This window comes from Syngnathus acus, chromosome 13 (assembly GCF_901709675.1).
Source record: "Syngnathus acus chromosome 13, fSynAcu1.2, whole genome shotgun sequence".
Lineage (NCBI taxonomy): Eukaryota > Metazoa > Chordata > Actinopteri > Syngnathiformes > Syngnathidae > Syngnathus > Syngnathus acus.
Window position 1 is genome coordinate 1,634,132 of NC_051098.1, and position 27,785 is coordinate 1,661,916.

Below are 27,785 nucleotides of genomic sequence, written 5' to 3' on the forward strand. Positions count from 1 at the left end.
TGAAGAATTTATTTTCAAATGCTCTGCCTGAAATTTCTGCCACGACCTCAGATTTCCTGGTCATGAGCCCCGCCTCGCCATTCCGGTGGATCACGTCTGTCACCCTGGGATTGCCTGCACCAGATTCCTTGTGGAACAACAGTTCTGGTGGGCAACGTTGCGGGAGGACGTCCATGATTACGTCTGGAGTCGCTGCAAGACGCCCAATTGCCCTCCAGCCGGCCTGCTTCAACCTCCGCCTGTGTCGCACTGACCGTGGTCCCACCTCGCCATTGACTTTGTCACGGGCCTTCCCCTGTCAGAGGGAAACACAGCGGTCCTCAATGTAGTCGACCGCTTCAGCAAAATGGTCCAATTCATCCCACTCCCCAAGTTACCCACCGCAAAACAAACCGCTCAGATCATGCTAAAGGAGGTGTTCCGCCACCATGTCCTCCCGCGAGACATCGTCTCCGACCGCGGCCCACATTTCGCCTCAGTGTTTTGGGGCGAGTTCTGCCGTCTTCTGGGAGCCTCCACCAGCCTCACCTCAGGCTCCTACCCTCAGTCCAACAGACAGGCCAAGTGTCTGAACCAGGAGCTGGCTAAGTCCCTCTGCAGCATGTCTTCCGGTAATCACCGTGGATGGGTCCAGCAGCTCCTGTTGGTAAAGTACGCCCACAACTCCCTTCCAAGCTACCACAGGTTTGTCGCCGTTTCACTGCGTGTTCGGTTACCAGCTACCACTCTTCACTAGCCAGGAAAGTGGAGCCACTTGTTCGTATACATATACATATGCCGTTGCAGCGGGCGGAGGAATGCCCACGAGTCCTTTAATCCTTGTGCAGGTGTTTGGGTTTGTTGATGATCATTATTATGGCTGCATTCAAAGCTTTGAATTAATAGTAGTCCCCCCCTAGTAATCTGACCGGACAACAGGAATCCTAAAATGCAGGTAATGTAGTACCAAGCAAGATAATAAAAGCGCAAAAAGCAGGGGTTTCTTCATCACAGCAATTTCATCATTGTCCTTCACAGTTACACAACAAACAGCTTATGATTTGGCAACAACCTCCAGTAAGCTCAGAGGAATCTGAAGGAAGCCAACGTGCTTGAAGGGAAAAAAAGTGTCATCAGTATAAATTGGAAACTCACTCCCCCTTGTGTCATTTTGTCTCGTGTCAGTTTGCTGAATAATTCTACAGCAGTGAGAAAAGTGTTCTTAGTTTAAAAATATGTTCAGTGACATTTAATGCCACTATGAGTAAAAAAAAAAAGAGACCTTTTTAACGTAATTTGAAGTTTATATAATTGAGGGCAGCTGTGCCATAGACCTAACACTGGGTGGCAGTCTAAAGATGCAATAAATTAATTGCATTAGTTTTGGGTCTGTAATCAATAAACTAGTACCTGTATGAAGAAGCTATGGAACTGCAATGAAATTTAAATGTAACTTAATTACTCACATTTTGAATACATACATTATAAATTAATGTAACATAGAATTACTGTTATTTACTTGTACCGGAAAGTTAAAAAAATAGTAGCTGAATGCAATGCTTTATTATTTTTCTAACCTTTAATAGAAGTCCAGTAAGCCGGCTGAAATTTGGCTATAAAAAGCAAAATGTGTTTTAAATTCCTCATTCCTGTTTAACACTGAAATTGAAAGACTGGCCATGTGGGGTTGAGATTCATAGAAATGTAGTTTCTTAAAGCGGCATATTTAATCATCAACCTTTTAATATTGCGGAATATTGGAATATTTCTCTTGAAGAAATAAATATAAAACCTGGATATGAATGTCATATTAACATTTTTATGAATGTTTCAACAGTTCAGAAAATTCATAATGAAGGTATATCTTGTCTTAACACATTCCTACACTCTGAAGTGATGATTTAACAGGAGTTATTTTCTTATTTGGCAACTACTTATGTTTGGTTCATTTTTTAAAAACGATCTTCTGTAAACAACATTTTGTACAAACTAGCACAGTGAACCACAACCTGAAGAAAATGTATTTTCCCCATACAGTATAAGTTAACTCAGTACAAAAATTTGGTTGGTTGCTCGGTACATTTACATGGACAGGATTCTAAAACATAGATTTCTGAACTCCTGAACTTTAAATTGATTACGTAAACAGTTGACTGTTTCAAGTCCCTTTAAGAACCCGAAGTGAGGATTTTTACAAAACAGACTTAAAAAGTTTAGCAAATCAAGTCCACTTCCGTTTTAAATAAAGGGTTGGAAATCCACAGAGGATGTTTTATTTTGGCCTTTTTAAGGCAGCTTTCCCCAGATTTGGTGGGAATTCTGAAAGCAAACCTTTACATGAAGTCTACATGGAGGAGTGTATTCTTTTCTTTTGAAGAAACATGGTGTGAAGAGTCAATATGGCAGGACTGAGTGAGGCGAAGGGTTTTGTGGAACATTCGACTAAACACAAAGAGTATGTCTAATGCCTGAAACATTGAGTACTGCTCAGCCAGCCTACGAGTCAGTTAGTGCACAAACAACCTTTAACCAGGTTATTATCTGTCTGTAAAGCTCCTGATGTCTATAACGGGCGGTAATGATATTTTCCGTGGTCTGGACATATAAGAGATCGTGAAACTTGATTTTCTTATAGCAGTGATGATTGTTTTGTCATGCCAAGCTACTGACAAGCAGTGGTAATTCCCTCATATGCACAAAGAACTATGGAGGCTGTCAGTTCAAACAAGTTCTGTTTTGGGTTAGTTTCTTATTAAAAAATAATAAATAGGAAATTATACAAAAATGTTTTGTAGTATTCCCCTAACCCTGTTGATATTCATGCCTCAATCCAGCCCACAGCAAAATGAACTCCAGTTAGTAATTTTCCGTCTTCAAGAGTCCAGTCTCCCAATGAGCTACCACACAGTGGCTTTGTTCATTTCCAAGGGTGGATGTGACAAATGGTTGTTGTATCCGCTGCTATTCAGAGACAGTGAGGTAAATGGTGGGATCGGGCCAAACACCTCAGTGGAGATATTATGGAGAGTTCCTGGGATGCCAGGCTCTGGGCTTGGAGAGTCCCCAGGATGGTGGGTCATAATATCAGAGAAGCGCTGCACTTCACTGGATGGATGGTGCCCTGGTAGGGGGTGGTCCATACCACCGAGGGGTGTGCCTGTGGGGCCTGAAGAGGGCACAAAGGGGAGATCAACTGGGGTCTGGGCCTGTGATGAAGGTGGCCCCTGAGGAAAGAAGTCATAGTTTCCTCCTGGACCATAATATTCGCTTTGATAATCTGCAGAATGAAAAATACATTAGGTTCAGAATTTTTTTTTGCAGGAATAATACATCAGACATTACATTTTACATTTAAAAGACATATTCCCAACTGTCTTGGAAGTTTGAATTTGTCCCAAAATAAGCTCCTATGTAGGCATATCAAAACTGCTGAGTAAATATCAGGAAGTCAGCAAGCCAGGCTTTGGTCTATCTATAATAGACAGGTCCTGAGGAAGGCTAATGATTTTCTGAATTGTCCTAATCATTTGAGCTTTTGCCCACAGGCTGTTGGTTTCATTTATTCCAAGTGCAATGTACGTATTTACTTAATGGCAAATAGCCCTTAAGATGTTCCTGTTATCTGCACCTATTATACCTATATTGTTTTATACCTGTTGTACATTGACTATAAAGGCATTCTATTCTATTTTATTCGTTTCTATTCTACTCTATTCTATTATCCATCCATCCATCCATCCATCCATCCATCCATCCTTCTTCTTCCGCTTATCCAGGGTCGGGTCGCGGGGGCAGCAGCTTCTCACCCTATCTCTAAGGGAGAACCCGGACACCCTGCGGAGGAAACTCATTTCGGCCGCTTGTATCCGGGATCTCGTTCTTTCTATCACAACCCATAGCTCGTGACCATAGGTGAAGGTAGGAGCATAGATCGACCGGTAAATTGAGAGCTTTGCCTTTTGGCTCAGCTCTCTCTTCACCATGACGGACCGGTACAGAGGCATTACTGCCGACGCTGCACCGATCCACCTGTTGATCTCACGCTCCATCTTGCCCTCACTCGTGAACAAGACCCCAAGATACTCCACTTGGGGCAGGATCTCATCCCCGATCCGGAGAGGGCATTCCACTCTTTTCTGACTGAGGACCATGGACTCGGATTTGGAGGTGCTGACCCTCATCCCGACAGCTTCACACTTGGCTGCAAACCGCTCCAGTGAGAGCTGGAGATCACAGCTTGAAGAAGCCAACAGCACCACGTCGTCTGCAAAAGGCAGAGACGCAATGCTGAAGTCTCCAAACCGGACACCCTCAACGCCTCGGCTGCGTTCTAGAAATTCTGTCCATAAAATTTATGAACAGGATCGCTGACGAAGGGCAGCCGTGGCTGAGTCCAACCCTCACTGGGAATGAATCAGACTTACTGCCGGAAATGCGGACCAAACTCTGGCATCGATGATAAAGGGACCGAACCGCCCTTATCAGTTGGCTCGGCACCCCTTACTCCCGAAGCACCCTCCACAGAACTTCCCGAGGGACACAGTAGAACGCCTTCTCCAAGTCCACAAAACACATGTGGACTGGTTGGGCGAACTCCCATGCCCCCTCGAGGAAGCTGCCGAGGGTATAGAGCTGGTCCACTGTTCCACGGCCAGGACGAAAACCACACTGCTCCTCCTGAAGCCGAGGTTCGACCTCTCGACGGACCCTCCTCTCCAGCACCCCTGAATAGACCTTACCAGGGAGGCTGAGGAGTGTGATTCCTCTGTAATTGGAACGCACCCTCCGGTCCCCCATCTTAAAGAGGGGAACCACCACCCTAGTCTGCCAATCCAGAGGGACCGCCCCTGATGTTCACGCAATGTTGCAGACCTGTGTCACCCAGGACAGCCCCACAACATCCAGAGCCTTTAAGAACTCCGGGCGGATCTCATCCACCCCTGGGGCCTTACCCCCGAGGAGTTTTTTAACTGTCTCAGTGACTTCGACCCCAGAGATTGGACAGTCCACCTCAGAGTCTCCAGGCCGTGCTTCCACAATGGAAGGCGTGTCGGTGGAATTGAGGAGGTCTTGGAAGTATTCTCCCCACCGACTCACGACGTCCCTAGTCGAGGTCAGCAGCACGCCATCTCCACTGTAAGCAGTGTTGACGGTGCACTGCTTCTCCCTCCTGAGATGCCGGATGGTGGACCAGAATTTCCTCGAAGCCGTCCGGAAGTCATTCTCCATGGCCTCGCCAAACTCCCCCCACGCCCGGGTTTTTGCCTCAGTAGCCGCCGAAGCCGCGTTCCGCTTGGCCATCCGGTACCTGTCAGCTGCCTCCGGCGTCCCGCAGGCCAAAACGGCCCGATAGGACTTCTTCAGGTTGACGGCATCCCTTACCGCCGGTGTCCACCAGCGGGTTTGGGGATTGCCCCCAATACAGGCACGGAACACCTTACGGCCACAGGTTCGGTCGGCTGCCTCAACAATGGCGGCACAGAACATGTCTCAATGTCCCCCGCCTCCTCCGGGACGTAGGAAAAGTTCTGCCGGAGGTGGGAGTTGAAGCTCCTCCTAACAGGGTATTCTGCCAGACGTTCTTAGACCCTCACGGTGCGTTTGGGGCTGCCTGGTCGGACCGGCATCTTCCCTCCCCATCGGAGCCAACCCACCACCAGGTGGTGATCAATTGACAGCTCCGCCCCTCTCTTCACCCGAGTGTCCAAAATATGCGGCCGCATTTCCGATGACACGACTACAAAGTCGATCATCAAACTGCAGCCTAGGGTGTCCTGGTGCCAAATCACGCCCTTCCAGGTCTCACTGTCATTGCCCACGTGAGCAATGAAGTCACCCAGTAGAACGATAGAGTCCCCAGAAGGAGCACTTTCCAGCACTTCTTCTAAGGACTCCAAAAAGGAAGCCTACTCTGAGCTGCTGTTCGGTGCATAGGCACAAACAACAGTCAGGACCCGTCCCCCCACCCGAAGGCAGAGGTAGGCTACTCTCTCGTTCACCGGGGTGAACCCCAATGTGCAGGCGCCCAGCCGGGGGGCAATAAGTATGCCTACACCTGCTCGACGCCTATCACCGTGGGCAACTCCAAAGTGGAGGAGAGTCCAGCCCCTCTCGAGAGGGCTTGTACCAGAGCCCAAACTATGTGTGGAGGCAAGTCTGACTATGTCTAGTCGGAACTTTTCTCACACACCAGCTCGGGCTCCTTTCCAGCCAGTGAGGTGACATTCCATGTCCCAAGAGCCAGCTTCTGCAGCCGCCCAGCTCGCTTTGCACCCGACCCCTTTGGCCCCTCCTACAGGTGGTGAGCCCATGGGAAGGGGGACCCACATTTTCTTTTCAGGCTGTGCCCGGCCAGGCCCCATGGGCGAAGGCCTGGCCACCAGACGCTCGCCTTCGAGCCCCACCTCCAAGCCTGGTTCCAGAGGGGGGCCCCGGTGACCTGCGTCCGGGCAAGGGAAAACTAGATCCATATATTTTATTCATCATAAGAGGTCTTCTGAGCTGTGCTTTGTCTGGCCCCTCACCTAGGACCCTTTTGCCATGGGTGACCCTACCAGGGGCATGAAGCCCCAAACAACATGGCTCCTAGGATCATAGGGGCACGCAAAACCCTACACCACGATAAGGTGATGACTCATGGAGGGATCTATTCTATTCTAGTTTATTCTATTCTATTCTATTCTATTGCTTATTTACCTACACATTGCACTTTTTGCAACTGAAAGTCTATTGTATTAGCTCTGGACTGAACAAGTGTTAGAAAGGTTGTGTACGACTGTTTCCTTTTAGTTTGTTTGTTTTTTATTGAGTTTGGCTTTTAGTTCTCAAACTATGTCTTAACCTCAGTGTTGATATTGTGTTCCATCTGCAACATCAATACCCCCATGAGACAGTTAACATTTTCTGATTCACCTATTCAACCCTGAGGGCTTGATTTTCAATACTAGTACAAATTGTAGCGTGAGGCACAGACCCGTGTAAGCTGACGCATTTTGAAAAAGGGTCCTCTGGGCTATTGTGGGCGTGACCACAGCCAATCTAATTCCCAACAGCTCTTCTCATTTCCCATCTATCTATCGATCGATCGATCTATCTATCTTGCTCTTTCCATCCATCCATCCATCCATCCATCCATCCATCCATCCATCCATCCATCCATCCATCCATCCATCCATCCATCCATCCATCCATCTGCATCTATATGCAATGAATCATAGACAGCTTTCCTTCCAAATCGATGCGGGTGTTGATGATCAAGTAGTATCCACATTCGTCCATTTCATTACAGCAGTAATGGCAGTCCGTAATCTTAGATGGTGATTTATTTCCAGGTTTTTGGTGTTATAACACACAGCCAAATCCTTCAGTCCTTGCAATTTATTTTGTGACGATTTGACTTCGGCATGAGCTGAGCTCATCGATATTTTTATAGGGCTCAACTAGAAAATGCAATTTCTGGAGAAATTGCGTGTGAGGCAAAGACTTTGAATAACTTCTTGGGGAATGATGCCGAATGATGTTGAAACGAGTTGAATTAATTGGGAAATGTAGAAAATAGAAGTGTAAAACGAAATTTTGTAGAACTTGTGGTGAAAATTTGTAATTTTTTGTAAGTGGGAAGTTGTGGATTACGTAGGAAAATGATGAACAGTTGAAAGTTTGAACGAGTTGAATCGGTTGAAAAATCTACATTTTTACATAATTAGAGTTGAAAAATGAAATTTTGGAGAATTTGCCATATATTTTAAAATTAAAATTTTTGAACTTTTGGTAAGTGGAAAGTTGTAGAATAGGTAGGAAAAAGATGAACAGTTGTAAGTTGGAACAGGTTGAATGGGTGAAAAAACGTAGAAGTTAGAGCAAATGTTGAATGCCTCATAGAGCATGAATAAGAATTTTTAAAAACGTTGCGCCAAAAATTTTTGAAATTTGGAACAAAACGAAAACTACAGGTTCAAGAGGTTCACTTTGGAGTTCAAAAGTTTAAACGGGTTGAATCGGACAAAAACTGTAAAAGTTAGAGCAAATGTTATATTTAGGTCACTTCTCGTTTCATTTAGGGCACTTCTTGTTGAAATAAGGTCACTTCCGGTTTATTTGGGGCACTTCCGGTTTAATTTAGGTCACTTCAGGTTTAGCTGAGGTCACTTCTGGTTTATTTGGGATCACTTCCGGTTTAAAAAGGTCACTTCTGGTTTATTTGGGTCACTTCCGGTTTGATTAGGGGCACTTCCAGTTTAGCTGGGGTTGCTTCCGGTTTATTTGGGGTCACTTCCGGTTTAAAAAAGTCACTTCCGGTTTATTTGGGTCACTTCCGGTTTTATTTGGGGCACTTCCGGTCTGATTTGTGGCACTTCCTGTTTGATCTGAGGCACTTCCGGTTAGATCTGTGTTCATTGGGGGCACTTCAGGGTCAATCCAAGATGGCCGCCACACTCGAAGTGGAGGTCAAGGGTTGAATTGTGTAAGCATAGTAGAAGTGGGGGTGAAGGGGGCGAATATGGTAAGCATAAGGTGAACAAAGTGAATAAAGTTGGAATGGGTTGAATCGGTTGACAAATGTAGAAATTAGAAGAGAAAAACAAAATTTTGCTAAGATGAAAATGATAAGCGGGAAAAATAAAAAGGGAAATAAATGAGAAAAGTGATGCAGTTGCCAAATGCGGGTATCGAACCCACGACACGCAGGTTAAGGGTCTGTTGCTCGACCAACTGAGCTAACCAGGGTCCTCCTGTTGAAATGGTGAAATTAGCTTAATGTGGGGCTCATGTTGACTGTAGCAAAAGTCTCCCAATGTAAAAATCGAAAACACTACAGGAAAACTGCTCGCGCTATGAGTCGCATGCTCTACCAACTGAGCTAATCAGGTTCCTCCATTATCCAGCAAATCAGGTTCCTCCGTTTGCCCAATGTGATGAACGTTAAATGTGCCATTAAGAATGAATGCGTAATTTTATACCACAAATGTACTAATTATGCAAAAACGGTAAATGTTTAAAATGAAAAAAACTGCAGCAAAAGTCAGCACGCGGAAACGGCTCGTGTTAGAAGATGCTTGCGCTACCAACTGAGCTAATCAGGTTCGTCCTGTTGAAGTGGTGGAATTTGCTTAATGTGATTAATGTTCATGTTGAATGTGCCATTAAGAATGAGGCTCGTGTAATTTTATACCACAAATGTACTAATTATGCAAAAACGTTAAATGTTTAGAACGAAAAATACTGCAGAAAACGATGTGAATTTGTGTAATACTAGACATGAATTTGTGTAATAAAATACCCACGTGAGTTTCGATCCCGTTCGCGAAAACGGCCGGTATTAGGAAACGCTTGTGCTACCGACTGAGCTAATCAGGTTCCTTATGTCAAAGTGGTGAAGTTTGCTTAAGGTGATGAATGTTTATGTTGAATGCGAAAGTGCGTAATCTTATACCACAAATGTACTAATTATGCAAAAACGGTAAATGTTTAGAACGAAAAAAACTGCAGAAAACATGACGTGTGAGTTTGTGTAATGATGAGACGCCCAATGTGAGAAAGACGTGAAATTCGAAACCACTACAGGAAAATGGCTCATGTTGACATTGCCATTAAGAATGAATGGGGGATTTTAAGCCACAAATTTGCTAATTACGCAAAAACGGTAAATGTTATGAACAAAAAAAATGGTAGCAAGCGTGACATGAATTTTTGGCCTTCGCCTTCACACAATAATAATAATAACTAGAATTTGCAATTCCTGAAGAAATTGCGTGTGAAGGTGAAGTTGAATAAATACTTGGGGAATGCTGCAGAATGATGTTGAAACGAGTTGAATCAGTTGAAAAATGCAGAAATTAAAGATGAAAAACGGAATTTCGGAGAATTTGGTGGAATTTCAAATTTGAAAGTTTGGAATTTTTGGTAAGTGGGAAGTTGTGGAATAGGTAGGCAAAAGATGAAGAGTTGATAGTTGGAATGGGTGGAATCGGTAGAGAAATGTAGAAATTAGAGTAGAAAAACGAAATTTTGGAGAATTTGGTTGAATTTCAAATTTGGAATTTTTGGTAAGTGGGAAGTTGTGGAATAGGTAGGCAAAAGATAAACAGTTGAAAGTTGGAATGGGTTGAATCGGTTGAAAAATGTAGAAATTAGAGTAGAAAAACAAAATTTTGGAGAATTTGGTTGAATTTCAAATTTGGAATTTTTGGTAGGTGGGAAGCTGTGGAATAGGTAGGCAAAAGATGAATAGTTGAAAGTTGGAATGGGTTAAATCGGTTGGAAAATGTAGAAATTAGAGTAGAAAAATGAAATTTTGGAGAATTTGGTTGAATTTCAAATTAGAAAATTTGGAATTTTTTGTAAGTGGGAAGTCGTGGAATAGTTAGAAAAAAGATGAACAGTTGAAAGTTGGAATGGGTTGAATCGGTTGAAAAACCTAGAAGTTAGAGTAGAAAAACGAAATTTTGGAGAATTTGGTTGAATTTCAAATTTGAAAATTTGGAATTTTTGGTAGGTGAGAAGTTGTGGAATCGGTAGGCAAAAGATGAACAGTTGAAAGTTGGAATGGGTTGAATTGGTAGAAAAATGTAGAAATTAGAGGTGAAAAACGAAATTTTGTGAAATTTTGTCAAAATTTTAAACGTGAAAACGTGAAATTTTTGAATTTGGCAATTTTGGGAATGTCGAGAATCTTTCCGAATGTGATTCGAATGTGCTAAATGATGTGAATTTCAAATTGGAACGATGTAAATGTGAAATGTCGAATGTGCCATTAAGAATGAATGGGGGAAAATGTGTCGGAATTTTGCGAAAACGGAAAATTTTCGGAACGAGAAAAATACAAGCGCTCATCTCGTGAATATTTGGAATACGTCAAAAGTGGAATGGAGTGACTCGGATGAATTATGTGGAAGAAGAAGCGGGACAAAAAAGTGACGGGAATTAAATATAATAAAGTGAATGGAGTAGAATAACATACAGTGCCTTGCGAAAGTATTCGGCCCCCTTGAACCTTTCAACATTTCGCCACATTTCAGGCTTCAAACATAAAGATATAAAATTTTAATTTTTTGTCAAGAATCAACAACAAGTGGGACACAATCGTGAAGTGGAACGAAATTTATTGGCTAATTTAAACTTTTTTAACAAATAAAAAACTGAAAAGTGGGGCGTGCAATATTATTCGGCCCCCCTTGCGCTCATACTTTGTAGCGCCACCTTTTGCTGCAATTACAGCTGCAGCTCAGTGGCCTAGTGGTAGAGTGTCCGCCCTGAGACTGGAAGGTTGTGGGTTCAAACCCCGGCCGGGTCATACCAAAGACTATAAAAATGGGACCCATTGCCTCCCTGCTTGGCACTCAGCATTAAGGGTTGGAATTGGGGGGTTAGATCACCAACTGATTCCCGAGCGCGGCACCGCTGCTGCTCACTGCTCCCCTCTCCCCCAGGGGATGGATTAAAATCACATGGGGATGGGTTAAATGCAGAGGACAAATTTCACCACACCCAGATGTGTGTGTGACGATCATTGGGACAAAAAAAAATAAAAAAAAGAAAGTCGCTTGGGGTATGTCTCTATCAGTTTTGCACATCGAGAGACTGGAATTCTTGCCCATTCTTCCTTGCAAAACAGCTCGAGCTCAGTGAGGTTGGATGGAGAGCGTTTGTGAACAGCAGTCTTCAGCTCTTTCCACAGATCCTCGATTGGATTCAGGTCTGGACTTTGACTTGGCCATTATAACACCTGGATACGTCTATTTGTGAACCATTCCATTGTAGATTTGGCTTTTATATCTTTATGTTTGAAGCCTGAAATGTGGCGAAATGTTGAAAGGTTCAAGGGGGCCGAATACTTTCGCAAGGCCATCGCCTTTACACAATAATAAAGTGAATGGTGTAGAATAACATATGTGTAAAGGCCATCGCCTTCACACAATAATAATAATAAAAGAGAATGGTGTAGAATAACATATGTGTGAAGGCCATCGCCTTCACACAATAATAAAATGAATGGTGTAGAATAACATATGTGTGAAGGCCATCGCCTTCACACAATAATAGAGAATGGTGTAGAATAACATATGTGTGAAGGCCATCGCCTTCACACAATAAAGTGAATGGTGTAGAACAGGGGTGGCCAACCAGTCAGAGACTAAGAGCCACATTTTTTACTGTCATCGCAAAGAGCCACATCATACACATGAACACCCCCCCACACACACAAACACGCACGCACGCACGCGCACGCACGCACGCACGCACACACACACACGCACGCACACACACACACACACACACACACACACACACCTCTGCTCAGCCAAATTTATTGTGTGACATTATTATGTCACGCACCAACATGATAATGACAAATTGACTCCTACAGTACTAAAACCACAGACCAAAGACCACATTTTCAACAATGAACATTGTGTGCATTGTCTCACACAGACAAACTCTCAGTTCAACAAATTCCACAAACAAAAACATAATACGTTTTTTCACTTACTATGTGTGGCGGGACAGACCATTCGTTTTAGTTTGTCGTTTTCAGGAGACAAGATTTCAATAACGTCACTGAGGCATTTTTTAACGAACTCCACTTCATTGGCTGGCTTTTTAGCCCGTGCAATGTTCCAAGCCAGTTGAAACAATGCAAGTGTGACAGTCTCTGAGTGCTTCGTAATTTTTTTGAAAAACTGTACCTATTCTTCTGCCTGACTTTTCAAAGTGTCCAAACTTGTGCTTGCGAAATTCAGTCCCTTTTGCAAAGTCCTTATCGATATTGGCATGAAGTGAGCTGAAGTGGCGCTGAACATTTGAAGCTTTTAAATGCGCTAATGACGTCCAACATATCAGGCAGAATGGCTTGCCATTGCGTTCAACAAAAAACAACTTTAACTCTGTTAAAAACATCCTGTGTTCATCGTCATATATTCGTTTAGCTGTGCATTTTTTCCTTGCCATTTTGGCCGGGTTGGCCACCCCTGGCTTAGCGTCTTGTCAGCTTTTCTGGACATAATGGGCCCCCGTAGTCCCAGTCGCCATTCATTAAAAAGCCAGCAAAACCAATCGCTCTGCCCTGTGTTCATCGTCATATATATTTGTTCTCCATGGATCGCCACCTTGCCGTGGTGGAGAGCCTTGCGTGTTCCGATGAACCTAAGAGCGATGCCGTCTGGAGTCTCGGCTCCTGGTAGGTTCAACCATGGCGGTAAGGTCGAAGTGGAGGTTCCAGACAAAGTGCGATCCAAAGACCTCAACGGTGGGAGTGGCGGAGGATGACACTGTGAGTCACAACGGCACTGAAGGCGGACGAAGGCTGCAACAGAGGGTGGTCTCCAATCGTCATGGACTCATGCCATTGGATCCTGGCCCCTTTCTGCCAAGGACCGTGTGGTGGCTGCAGGCGCATCAGTCTCCCCACGCTAAAAGACGTCACGCGCAGGCGTCCTCCTGAAGGGAACGTATTCCATTTTACATCCTGGACAACAAAGTCCTGTGGCGATCAGGAAGTGGTAACGGGGGCAGGACAGTGAGGTCTGGCAGCCCCTAGCCACAACCTGGCACACAGGCGGTGGGTGTTAGATTCAGTCGTTAAGTTCTTGGACTGAGGCAGAAGAGCTTCTCGGCAGCTGCACCCATGACTGAGCAGCCCTATTTAGGATCCACTCTGCTCACCCCATTTAGGGGAGGGGGTTAGAAAAGGTACCCTAAACATAGCCTGCCTCACAAAATCCTGTCTGGAATACCGCATCCAGAGGGATCACCATCACGCGGTAAGAAACAAAAACGTGTACACATTGGAGCCTGGAACGTGCGGACCCTAACGGACAACCAATCCAGTGATCGACCTGAAAGGCGAACTGCCATCATCTCCAGAGAGCTAAGGAAGTTCCAGATCGACATCGCAGCACTCTCCGAGACCCGACTAGCAGATGAAGGGCAGCTGAAGGAGGAAAAAGGTGGATATACTTTCTTTTGGAAAGGAAAACCTGCAACTGAGCCAAGAATCCATGGTGTGGGTTTTGCTATCAAGAACCGCCTCATAACCACCTCCATGAACTCCCTGTGGGCATTAACGAGCGCCTAATGACCATACGCCTGATGCTTGCCAACAATCAGATGGCCACGGTCATTAGTACCTATGCACCAACACTTGATGCACAGGACGAAGTTAAGGAGGCCTTCTACGCTGACCTAGACAAAGTCCTATCAAAAGTCCCCAAGGAGGATAAGCTAATCTTGCTTGCAGACTTCAACGCCAGAGTGGGACGAAACCACCACCTATGGAGGGGTACGCTGGGAAGAGAAGGGGTTGGAAACACAAACTCTAATGGCACATTGCTATTAACCAAGTGCTCAGAACACAACCTGGTCATCACCAACACACTTTTCCGTCAAAAAAACAAGTTCAAAACATCTTGGATGCATCCTCGCTCCAAACTGTGGCATCTCATCGACTATGTCATTGTCCGCTCTAAAGACCGCCGCGATGTCCTAAACACCAGAGCAATGACCAGTGCAGACGACTGCTGGACCGACCATCGCCTCATTCGCTCCATCATGTCCATCCGCCTAATACGGAAAAAACGGATGCAGAAAAGACAATGCCGGCCAAGAATAAACATCGAGCTGTTGAATGACACTGCCTACCAACAACAGCTGCAGGAGGCTCTTAGTGCAGCACTGCCCAACCACTACCCAGAGGATACTGAAACACACTGGAGCACACTTTCGACTACCATAATGAACACCTGCAAAAGAATCCTCGGGCACAAAAAGCGGACGCATCAAGACTGGTTTGATGAGAATGACACTGAGATCCGGCAGCTAATTAACAACAAGCGGCAAGCTTTCATCACCTGGCAAAATGACATCCACTGCAAGGTGAAAAGAGTAGCCCATGCCAAAGCGAAGGCAGCCGTCCAAACACAGGTTAGGAAACTGAAGAACCAATGGTGGACAAAGAAGGCTCTGGAGATCGAGCAGCTTGCTGACTCTGGAGACACGAGAGGCTTCTTTGATGCCACAAGAGCGGTGTATGGTCCCAGCCACCGCTGCCTAACCCCCCTTCGCTCAAAGGATGGCCTGCTGCTGAAAGACAAGGAGGCAATTGCAAACAGGTGGAAAGAACACTACGAGGACCTCTTAAACAGGGACACTATACCTGAGATGGAGGCTCTTGATCAACTACCACACCAGCCCACAGCTGAAAGCATGGGAGAGCCACCCAGCCTGAACGAGCTGCAGGATGCCATTGGGAAGATGAGGAACAACAAGGCTGCTGGGCCCGATGGAATTCCAGCAGAGGTCTGGAAAAAAGGCGGACCCGACCTTCTCAGGCACATCCATGCCCTGCTTCTTAAGATCTGGGAAGAAGAGGAAATCCCTGCGCAGCTCAGAGATGCCTTAATCGTCTCCGTATTCAAGAAAGGAGACAAGGCAGACTGCGGGAATTACCGCGGCATTTCTCGCTTCTCCACCATAGGGAAAGCCCTCGCTCGGGTTCTGGCCAACAGACTCACCCCCTGTCAGAAATCATCCTTCCTGAGTCTCAGAGTGGATTTCGCCCAAGCAGAGGCACCACAGACATGGTTTTCATTGCTCGACAACTGCAAGAAAAATGCCGGGAACAAAATCAACCACTATACATGGCCTTCATAGACCTCACCAAAGCCTTCGATTCAGTTAACCGTCAGGCCCTTTGGCTGGTTCTATACAAGATTGGCTGCCCAGACAAATACATCAGAGTACTGAGACTACTGCATGATAACATGTCAGCCACAGTGCTCAGCGGCAGTGGAGACGAGACGGAACCCTTCAGGGTTGACACAGGTGTCAAACAGGGATGCGTCATCGCTCCAACACTATTTTCCATCTTTAAAGTTAAAGTTAAAGTCCCAATGATCGTCACACACACATCTGGGTGTGGTGAAATTTGTCCTCTGCATTTAACCCATCCCCGTGTGATCTTAATCCATCCCCTGGGGGAGAGGGGAGCAGTGAGCAGCAGCAGCGGTGCCGCGCTCGGGAATCATTTGGTGATCTAACCTCCCAATTCCAACCCTTAATGCTGAGTGCCAAGCAGGGAGGCAATGGGTCCCATTTTTATAGTCTTTGGTATGACTCGGCCGGGGTTTGAACCCACAACCTTCCAGTCTCAGGGCGGACACTCTACCACTAGGCCACTGAGCTGGTTTATTGCTGCTATCCTCCGCCATACAAGCAAGCATCTGCCCCACGTAGTCAAAATCATGTACAGAACTGATGGCCAACTTCTCAACATCAACCGACTCGGGGCTAAAGGTCAAACCACCACCATATCCATCATGGAGCTGCAGTATGCGGACGACAATGCCCTTGTAGCCCTGTCGGAAGAAGACCTACAGAGTATTCCGTCTGCCTTCGCGAAGGCATACAAACAGCTTGGTCTAGCCATTAATATAAAAAAGACCCAAATCCTCCACCAACCACTACCAAACTGCAGTTTGCTTGTCCGCCCCCCAAACATCTCTATTGATAACATCCGACTGGAAAAGATTGAAACTTCCCCGATCTTGGCAGCCTCCTGTCATCAAAAGCCACCATTGATGATGAAATTGACCATCGCCTCAGCTGTGCCAGTGGGGCTTTCTCAAGGCTACGGAAGCGAGTCTTCGAGAATCGTGACCTCCAAGCAAAGACCAAAATCCTGGTCTACAAAGCTGTGGTCCTCCCCACCCTTCTGTATGGGTCAGAAGCCTGGACCACATACAGCAGGCACTTAAGGGCACTGGAGACCTACCATCAGAGATGCCTCCGGAAAATCCTCAGGATCAGCTGGAAGGACCGACGCACCAACACCAGCGTCCTGGAGGAGGCTGGCCTGCCTACCATCACTGCCACCATTGCCCAAAACCAACTGAGATGGATTGGCCATGTAATCCGCATGCCTGACTCTCGCCTCCCAAAACAAGTTCTTTATTCCCAGCTCGCTGAAGGAAAGCGGGCCCCGGGAGGTCAGAAGAAGAGGTTCAAGGACAACATAAAAGCAAACCTGAAGAAGTGTCACATAAACCTTAAAACTTGGGAAGACAAGGCCGCAGACAGGACGACGTGGAGAAACCTTGTCCGTGACGGCGCTGCTCAATATAACGTTTATTCCCAGCTCGCTGAAGGAAAGCGGGCCCCGGGAGGTCAGAAGAAGAGGTTCAAGGACAACATAAAAGCAAACCTGAAGAAGTGTCACATAAACCTTAAAACTTGGGAAGACAAGGCCGCAGACAGGACGACGTGGAGAAACCTTGTCCGTGACGGCGCTGCTCAATATAACGTTGACCTCCACCATGCCGCTCAAGACAAATGCAGACGCAGAAAGGAGAGAGCCCCCACCAAGCAGGCCCAACCCAAACCCACCACCATTACATTCCCCTGTCCACACTGCACCAGAGTTATCGGGTCCAGGATCGGCCTCTTCAACCACCTGAAGATCCACAAAGACCAAGAAGGAGGACCGTCATACTCGACTACGAGTGACCGCCGATGATGATGATATTCGTTTAGCTGTTCATTTTTTCCTTGGCATTTTGGCCGGGTTGGCCACCCCTGGCTTAGCGTCTTGTCAGCTTTTCTGGACCTAATGGGCCCCCGTAGTCACAGTCGCCATTCATTAAAAAGCCAGCAAAACCAATCGCTCTGCCCTGTGTTCATCGTCATATATTCGTTTAGCTGTGCATTTTTTCCTTGCCATTTTGAGAGCGAAATTGACACTCCTCAAATGGGTTTGTCCCTCCTCCTTTGCGGGATTTCACCTCACGCGCATGCGCGTTTGACCAAAATACCATATTGAACTCAAGCGAAGCAAATACGGACGAAAAATAAACACAAATGTTGATATGAACGTAAAAGAGCCGCATGAAACCAACCAAAGAGCCGCATGCAGCTCGCGAGCCGCGGGTTGGCCACCCCTAGTGTAGAATAACATATGTGTGAAGGCCTTCGCCTTCACACACTAATAATAATAAAGGACAGGAATAACAATAGTGTGAAGGTCTTCACCTTCACACCAATAATAATAATAAAAAAAGGACAGGAATAACAATAGTGTGAGGGTTTTCACCTTCACACTAATAATAAAGGACAGGAATAACAATAGTGTGAAGGTCTTCACCTTCACACTAATAATAATAATAATAAAGGACAGGAATAACAATAGTCTGAAGGTCTTCACCTTCACACTAATAATAAAGGACAGGAATAACAATAGTGTGAAGTTCTTCACCTTCACACTAATAATAATAATAAAGGACAGGAATAACAATAGTGTGAAGGTCTTCGCCTTCACACAATAAAGTGAATGGAGTAGAATAACATAAGTGTGAAGGCCTTCGCCTTCACACTAAAAACATATGTGTGAAGGCCATCGCCTTCACACAATAATAATAATAAAGTGAATGGCTCACACGAGCCCCTTATGACGAACAAAATAAATGGATCTCGTTTTCCCTCGCCCGGACGCGGGTCACCGGGGCCCCCCTCTGGAGCCAGGCCTGGAGGCGGGGCTCGAAGGCGAGCGTCTGGTGGCCGGGCCTTCGCTCATGGGGCCCGGCCGGGCACAGCCCGAAAAGGAAACGTGGGTCCCCCTTCCCATGGGCTCACCACCTGTGGGAGGGGCCAAAGGGGTCGGGTGCAGTGCAAGCTGGGCGGCGGCCAAAGGCAGGGACCTTGGCGGTCTGCTCCCCGGCTGCAGAAGCTGGCTCTTGGGACATGGAATGTCACCTCTCTGGCTGGAAAGGAGCCCGAGCTGGTGTGCGAGGCAGAAAAGTTCCGACTAGATATAGTCGGACTTGCCTCCACGCACAGTTTGGGTTCCGGTACAAGCCCTCTCGAGAGGGGCTGGACTCTCTTCCACTCTGGAGTTGCCCACGGTGAGAGGCGTCGAGCAGGTGTGGGTATACTTATTGCCCCCCGGCTGGACGCCTGCACATTGGGGTTCACCCCGGTGAACGAGAGGGTAGCCTCCCTCCGCCTTCGGGTGGGGGGACGGGTCCTGACTGTTGTTTGTGTCTATGCACCAAACGGCAGCTCAGAGCACCCACCCTTCTTGGAGTCCCTGGAGGAAGTGCTGGAGAGCGCTCCTTCTGGGGACTCCATCGTTCTACTGGGTGACTTCAATGCTCACGTGGGCAATGACAGTGAGACCTGGAAGGGCGTGATTGGGAGGAACGGCCCCCCCGATCTGAACCCGAGCGGTGTTCTATTATTGGACTTCTGTGCTCGACACGGATTTTCTATAATGAACACCATGTTCAAACATAAGGGTGTCCATGTGTGCACTTGGCACCAGGACACCCTAGGCCGCAGTTCGCTGATCGACTTTGTAGTCGTGTCATCGGATTTGCGGCCGCATGTTTTGGACACTCGGGTGAAGAGAGGGGCGGAGCTGTCAACTGATCACCACCTGGTGGTGGGTTGGCTCCGATGGTGGGGGAAGATGCCGGTCCGACCTGGCAGACCCAAACGCTCTGTGAGGGTCTGTTGGGAACGTCTGGCGGAATCCCCTGTCAGGAAGAGCTTCAACTCCCACCTCCGGCAGAGCTTTTCCCACGTCCCGGGGGAGGCGGGGGACATTGAGTCCGAGTGGACCTTGTTCCGCGCCTCCATTGTTGAGGCGGCCGACCGGAGCTGTGGCCGTAAGGTCATTGGTGCCTGTCGTGGCGGCAATCCCCAAACCCGCTGGTGGACACCGGCGGTAAGGGATGCCGTCAAGCTGAAGAAGGAGTCCTATCGGGCTGTTTTGGCCTGCGGGACTCCGGAGGCAGCTGACAGGTACCGGATGGCCAAGCGGAACGCGGCTTCGGCGGTTGCTGAGGCAAAAACCCGGGCGTGGGAGGAGTTTGGTGAGGCCATGGAGAATGACCTCCGGACGGCTTCGAGGAAATTCTGGTCCACCATCCGGCGTCTCAGGAGGGGGAAGCAGTGCAACGTCAACACTGTTTACAGTGGAGATGGCGTGCTTCTGACCTCGACTCGGGACATCGTGTGTCGGTGGGGAGAATACTTCGAAGACCTCCTCAATTCCACCTACACGCCTTCCATTGTGGAAGCAGGGCCTGGGGACTCTGAGGCGGACTCTCCAATCTCTGGGGTCGAAGTCACTGAGGTAGTTAAAAAACTCCTCGGTGGCAAGGCCCCGGGGGTGGATGAGATCCGCCCGGATTTCTTAAGGGCTCTGGATGTTGTGGGGCTGTCATGGCTGACACGTCTCTACAACATCGCGTGGACATCGGGGACAGTGCCTCTGGATTGGCAGACTGGGGTGGTGGTTCCCCTCTTTAAGAAGGGGGACCGGAGGGTATGTTCCAATTACAGGGGAATTACACTCCTCAGCCTCCCTGGTAAGGTCTATTCAGGGGTGCTGGAGAGGAGGGTCCGTCGGGAGGTCGAACCTCGGATTCAGGAAGAACAGTGTGGCTTTCGTCCTGGCCGTGGAACAGTGGACCAGCTCTTCACCCTCAGCAGGATCCTCGAGGGTGCATGGGAGTTCGCCCAACCAGTCCACATGTGTTTTGTGGACTTGGAGAAGGCGTTCGACTGTGTCCCTCGGGAGGTTCTGTGGGGGGTGCTTCGGGAGTACGGGGTACCGAGCCAACTGATAAGGGCGGTTCGGTCCCTGTATCACCGATGCCAGAGTTTGGTCCGCATTTCCGGCAGTAAGTCGGATTCGTTCCCAGTGAGGGTTGGACTCCGCCAAGGCTGCCCTTTGTCACCGATTCTGTTCATAATTTTTATGGACAGAATTTCTAGGCGCAGCCGAGGCGTTGAGGGTGTCCGGTTTGGGGACTGCTTTTTGCAGATGACGCGGTGCTGTTGGCTTCTTCAGGCCGTGATCTCCAGCTCTCACTGGAGCGGTTCGCAGCCGAGTGTGAAGCGGTCGGGATGAGGGTCAGCACCTCCAAATCCGAGTCCATGGTCCTCGATCGGAAAAGGGTGGAATGCCCTCTCCAGATCGGGGATGAGATCCTGCCCCAAGTGGAGGAGTTTAAGTATCTTGGGGTCTTGTTCACGGGTGAGGGGAGGATGGAGCGCGAGATCGACAGGCAGATCGGTGCAGCGTCGGCAGTAATGCGGACTCTGTACCGGTCCGTCGTGGTAAAGAGAGAGCTGAGCCAAAAGGCAAAGCTCTCAATTTACCGGTCGATTTACGCTCCTACCCTCACCTATGGTCACGAGCTATGGGTCGTGACCGAAAGAACGAGATCCCGGATACAAGCGGCCGAAATGAGTTTTCTCCGCAGGATGTCCGGGCTCTCCCTTAGAGATAGGGTGAGAAGTTCGGTCATCCGGGAGAGACTCGGAGTAGAGTCGCTACTCCTCCACGTTGAGAGGAGCCAGATGAGGTGGCTCGGGCGTCTCATTAGGATGCCTCCTGGACGCCTCCCTGGGGAGGTGTTCCCGGGCATGTCCCACCGGTAGGAGACCCCGGGGACGACCCAGGACGCGCTGGAGAGACTATGTCTCTCAGCTGGCCTGGGAACGCCTTGGGATCCCCCGGGATGAGCTAGATGAAGTGGCTGGGGAGAGGGAAGTCTGGGAGTCCCTCCTGAAGCTGCTGCCCCCGTGACCTGACCCCGGATAAGCGGAAGAAGATGGATGGATGGATGGTGTAGAACAGGGGTGTCAAACTCAATTGCACAGGGGGCCAAAATTCAAAACACACTTCAGGTCGCGGGCCGAACAGAACAAACATTTATTGAACACACTAAAACTAACTTTTAACATAAATATAAATACAAACGGACAGGAATGTTATTCTGGAATAATAACAATAAAAATATATCCAGTTAAAATTATACAAGTTAGAAATTGGAACATGCTGCAAAAAAAACGCCTGAAGAAATAAATTAAAATGGTGACAGTGCTTGTACTTCAAGTAAACATTAAAATAATAAATCAAAACGTTTGATTTTCTTTGCTTTCATGTCATTTTAAATAAAAAACCTAAATTTGAAATATCCCAAATGATTTTACTCTCCATAAAAATATCTCCTGTCAAAATGATACAAGATAGAAATATGAACATGCTGCAAAACAAAACAAAACCTGGAAATATAAAAACAATTTGTGCTTTTCAGCAATAACAAATAATGAATCAAATCAGATTTCGTTGCTGAGCTCAAAAACTCTATTGAGAACTTTCCCCCGACTTAGCCAACGCACCTCTGTATGATAAGGAATGTCGGCAAACTCTGAATCTATACTCCGCATAAAGGACTGAAATTGCCGGTGATTTAAACCTCTACTTCGGATAAAGTTTACGGTTTGCGTTACAGTGCTCATTACATGGTCCATCTTCAGGACTTTGCCACACAGTGCTTCCTGGTGTATGATGCAGTGGTATGTTGTTAACTCACCAGTACAGTTCTCCTCCTGCATCTTTTCTCGCATCCTTCCTACTAGTCCACTTTTCTCACCGCACATAGCCGGTGCTCCATCAGTTGTAAGACCAATAAGTTTGTCCCAGGGCAGTTTCATGTCGGTTACACTTTGACATACGTTTTCAAAAATGTCCTTTCCGGTCGTTGTCCCGTGCATCGGTTTAATGTCCAATATTTCCTCAGTAACACGCAAACCGGAGTCCACCCCACGGATGAAGATGGCTAGCTCTGCAGTGTCAGGCAGTACTTTCATCCACAGCCACATTAGCGCCACAAATGAGACAAACGGGCTTACCGGCAATGTCAGTAAACATATACTCAACCTCCCATCGGTTTTTAAAGGCTCTGTTTTCAGAATCAACTTTTCTCTTCGGCATCATGAGGGGCTAGCTTCGCAATAACTTGCAGCAACAAGCACTTGACCTGATTGCCGCGGAAAAACACTCGGCAAGGCAGCGAAAGCACTGCATTATGGGATCTGTAGTTTATTGTGTTATCATCGCTTCATATCGTCGGGCCATTAGTAACAATAATATAAAATGATCTCGCGGGCCGGATATAATTGCATGCCGGGCCGGATGTGGCCCGCGGGCCTTGAGTTTGACACATATGGTGTAGAATAACATATGTGTGAAGGCCATCGCCTTCACACAATAATAATAATAATAATAGATAATAGAGTAGAATAACATGTGTGAAGGCCATCGCCTTAACACAATAAAGTGAATGGTGTAGAATAACATGTGTGAAGGCCATCACCTTCACACAATAATAATAATAAAGTGAATGGTGTAGAATAACATATGTGTGAAGGCCATCGCCTTCACACAATAATAATAATAAAGGACAGGAATAACAATAGTGTGAAGGTCTTCACCTTCACACTAATAAAGTGAATGGTGTAGAATAACATATGTGTGAAGGCCATCGCCTACCAGCTCAGTGGCCTAGTGGTAGAGTGTCCGCCCTGAGACTGGAAGGTTGTGGGTTCAAACCCCGGCCGGGTCATACCAAAGACTATAAAAATGGGACCCATTGCCTCCCTGCTTGGCACTCAGCATTAAGGGTTGGAATTGGGGGGTTAGATCACCAACTGATTCCCGAGCGCGGCACCGCTGCTGCTCACTGCTCCCCTCTCCCCCAGGGGATGGATTAAAATCACACGGGGATGGGTTAAATGCAGAGGATAAATTTCACCACACGCATGTGTGTGTGACGATCACACAACCGAACATATGTGTGAAGGCCATCGCCTTCACACAATTTGCAAATTTGCCCCACTCCTCCAGCACTCTGATCTGGGCCGATCTGGTAGTCTCTGGAGATGATCTGTTTGGCTTTACGAAGATTTTGCAGTTGGACGTCCAAGTCCCTTGTATCTTCCCTTACTTCTTCAGTTGACAGGCTCACCATGCAATGGATGCATTTTGTTTGCTGAGATTCTCGTCGATATAAACATTTCCATCCATACAGCCACTGTACCGCTTGTCCCCACGGGGGTTGCGGGCGTGCTGGAGCGTATCCCAGCAGTCATTGGGCAGTAGGCAGGGGACACCCTGAACCGGTTGCCAGCCAATCGCAGGGCACACAGAGACGAACAACCAGTCGCACTCGCACTCACACCTAGGGATAATTTGGAGTGCTCAATCGGCCTGCCAAGCATGTTTTTGGGATGTGAGAGGAAACTGGAGTGCCTGGAGAAAACCCACGCGGGCCCGGGGAGAACATGCAAACCCCACACAGGGCCGGAGGTAGAATTGAACCCACACCCTCATCTCAAATTCTGAGCTTAGATTTAGGCCCCGTTTGATCAACGTATTTAAAACCGAGATGTTGATAATTGGTCCAACTCGTTATCAACACTTATTTAAGGAAACCACTATAACTATAGATAACCGTACTATCACTCAGAGCGATACTGTAACTAATCTCGGGGTAATATTTGACCAAACGCTCTCTTTTCAAAAGCACATTAAGAATATAACCAGAATTGCGTTTTTTCACCTTCGTAATATTGCAAAGATTCGTCCGATCCTCTCGACTGGTGATGCGGAAACTATTATACATGCGTTCGTCACGTTGCGCCTGGACTACTGTAATGTATTATTCTCTGGTCTTCCTAAGTCCCGCATCAAAAGTCTACAGTTAGTACAAAATGCTGCTGCAAGACTGCTCTCACGGACAAGAAAATTTTATCACATTACCCCAATATTAGCCAACTTACATTGGCTCCCGGTCCATTTATGATGTGACTTCAAGGTTCTTCTATTAACCTATAAATCACTGCATGGCTTAGCGCCTTCATATCTCGTCGACCTAGTTGTTCCTTATGTTCCGTCTCGTAACCTTCGTTCACAAAACGCTAGTCTTTTAGCGACACCGAGGGCCAAGAAAATGTCTACGGGGTCTAGAGCATTTTCTATCCGGGCTCCAGAGCTTTGGAATGCCCTACCAATGGATATTAGAACTGCTACCTCAGTAGAAACATTTAAGACACGTTTAAAGACACATTTCTATGATATGGCCTTTAATTAACCTGTAGTGGCCGATTCGGCTGGAGTTTGTTTTCTCTCCCTCTCCCCCCACCCCTCCCCGGCCGGGGGTGGTTAGGTGGCACCCAAGCTGACAGCGGCTATCTGGATTCTCGTGGGCCAATTCAGGATGGGGGAACTGCAGCTCAACCTCCTCGAAGACACTGCCAGGACAATTGAGGGCTCCTCCGGCAGCCCTTCGCTCTGACTTGGACATCCACTTTTTTCATTGATTTTCATATTATGTATTATTTGTGCCCTCTCTGCATCCATTGCAGCCTGGTGATCCTGAAAGGGGGATCCTTCCATCTGTGGTCCCTTCTCAAGGTTTCTCATTTTCCCCTGGCAGGGTTTTTTTGAGTTTTTCCTTGCCCTTTTGGGAGCTTAAGATCAGGGGATGCTTTGAGAATAATTGTCAATTTTTGTCTATGTGAAGCCCTTTGAGACTGCTTGTGGTTTATACAAATAAACTTGACTTGACTTGACTAACTGTGAGGCGGTCGTGCTGACCAGTGCATACCGAGCCGCCGATATAAACATTTGATCTCTTTAATTTTTTTCCCTGTACCAGAAAAGCAATTTTGTACTTTAGTACTGCTTGTGAATCTCAGTAGTACAGTAGCTGACTCAACCACCAGTGACTCTTCTCTTGGGAAGCAGGTAGCATGAGTCAACATTTGCGATGCTTATTGATGCAAGAACTCCACCATTTGCTGTTCCACGAATCAGTTGTCCTTCTCATCCACATTGCTTTGATAACTCAGTTGCCCAGCATTGTTTCTAGGTGAGATCTTGAGACCAATGATGATCACATCATTGATCTTATTCTGCTGATCAAGCTTTTCCACTTTTGATCAATTGATCCATCTTGGCATTCTCATCTTTGAGGAATTGGATGTCCTCCATCCTAGCTTCTATCCTCTTCAGTTGCTCCTTGCTTTCTTCAAGAGCATCTTTATGTTCTTTATGAACATCAACAGCTTTCCAACGATTTTTTATTTCTTCCAGGCACTCAGCCATTGCCTGATCCTTAGCAAGATCTTTCTTTGAAAAGTGAATTTCTTTGTCCTCTGATTGGTTCAGCTATGCTTCACTTCTGATTGGTTGAGCTCTATGTGCACTGAAGATTTACAGTGGAGGATGATAACAGACCATGGCTTTGTCCAAATATCTATCCTTATTCCCTAACCCCTCAATCACCATAGATGTGCACGTTACCCTATTTTCCAATCCTCCATCACTACCTCGGGCCCCCTTCTGTCATCGTGCCTCCATCCTTATTCGTAAAAGAATAATCCCCCATTTTGGTCCTTGACAAGGGTTTACAACCCCGGTCCGTCCATTGTCAGGAAAAAAAAAACTAATTTTATTTTATTTTTGTGTCACGGTCCACAATTTTCATTACTGTATAATTGTGTTTGTTGATTGGGTCTACTCTGTATAGGTGAGCTATCAACCTGCTTCTCTGATTGGTGGCCCTTGTTCCCGACTCAGCTAACCAATCAGTGCAGGGGAGAGAAGCCTGAGCACAAGCTGCACTAACTTAACCTGGAGTTTATAAGGAACTCTGTGTGTTCATGGCTGGGCTGACTATGACTATGACAGTATACCTCACAAAATGGAGTAACCAACACTCAAGACTGACTACCTCAACTGAGTAGATGAACGAACAAAAAAACAGCTATGGTGAAAGCGCTAGTACACATGAATAATTTAAGTCAGGGTTTTTTCAACTGGTTTTGTCCAATGGACGACCATTATAACCAAGAAGCAACTCGCGGACCACTGCTTTGGCGGAATATTTCATTTTGCACCGAAGGAGGATAGACCTATACAGGCTATTAATTTGCAATTGTCTGTCTATTTTGGGAATCTTGGCTACATTTGACATAATTTGGATGGGTAAATGATCACAAAATTAGCTGAAAAATAACTCAAGTCTAAATAATAAATCAATTTTATTTTTAAAAATTTTACAATTATTTTCCATTTCCAACTTCACAGACCACCTGTAACTAGACTAGAGGGCTGCGGACCACCAGTTGACAATCCTTGATTTAAGTGAGTAATGATGGCTATGGTGAAGTGCTAACACGAAGTGCGTATACTTAAACACAAAGTATACTTAAAATAAAGGCAGCAGTACAAACACACAAATGGTATAGAGACTGACTGACAAGACAACACACACAAACCGACACGCCAGCTAGTTATCAGAGCAGTCAGTGATCAGAGCAACGAGTGAGCATCCAGTCCACCAATGAGGAGGGAGCATCCACACAGCTGAATTTACATACATAATACAAGAATCAGATGTGAAGCAGAAAGGAGAGTGAAAACGTAGGTGGGTCCAAGCCAAGCATCGTAACACCAAGATACATTCAGCTGCCAACACAACCACCTTCGGTCACCAGATTGACTGGCGATGAGGAGTTTTTTGATGAGTCTTTTCTGCTTGAACCAAAGGGAAATGCCTCCTTCTGCATCCAAACACCATGAATACGCACAAAACAAGTGGCGTGTCATGATATTTCATATTCGGTCTGGCTTTTTCTGTCAGTCGTTAATCGACCCGGTTACAGGGATGGACGAAAACCCACTTCCATCCTTGCTTAGTCCATCCTTTTTCAAAAACTCGTCGTCCTTCACCCATAGAATCGACATTCATCAAGGACAGACAGACAGACCGTTCCATCCCAGGGACGAAATGCCCATCACTGTCAATCGCTATGTGTGACAGTAGTTATTGTCCAAACACCATCGGTGTCCAAACTACGGCCCGCGGGCCAACTGCGGCCCGCGGTCCAGTTTTTATTGGCCCGCAGCAAAGAAGAAGTACTGGGCAGGCTAACGAGTTAGCGGAAAGATGCTAATT

At 46.7% G+C, this 27,785-nt stretch overlaps 1 protein-coding gene and 1 long non-coding RNA gene across 3 annotated transcripts in view; one reads left to right on the top strand and one right to left on the bottom strand.

Moving 5' to 3' along the window:
- Nucleotides 1–1,776: 1,776 nt before the first annotated feature.
- Nucleotides 1,777–27,785, bottom strand: part of lhx1a (LIM homeobox 1a) — a 36,262-nt gene continuing 10,253 nt past the window's right edge. Inside the window, exon 5 of one of the 2 annotated variants that reach the window (XM_037268437.1) lies at nucleotides 1,777–3,145. In XM_037268437.1, the coding sequence (XP_037124332.1) occupies nucleotides 2,877–3,145 (269 nt within the window). In that variant the 3' untranslated portion in view covers nucleotides 1,777–2,876. Of the gene's footprint in view, nucleotides 3,257–27,785 lie in introns of both variants that reach the window. The other variant, XM_037268436.1, reaches the window with a different exon arrangement.
- Nucleotides 7,439–9,999, top strand: LOC119132882. The gene is made up of 2 exons (XR_005099966.1): nucleotides 7,439–7,539; nucleotides 9,822–9,999. It is a non-coding gene; the product is annotated as an uncharacterized LOC119132882 (long non-coding RNA).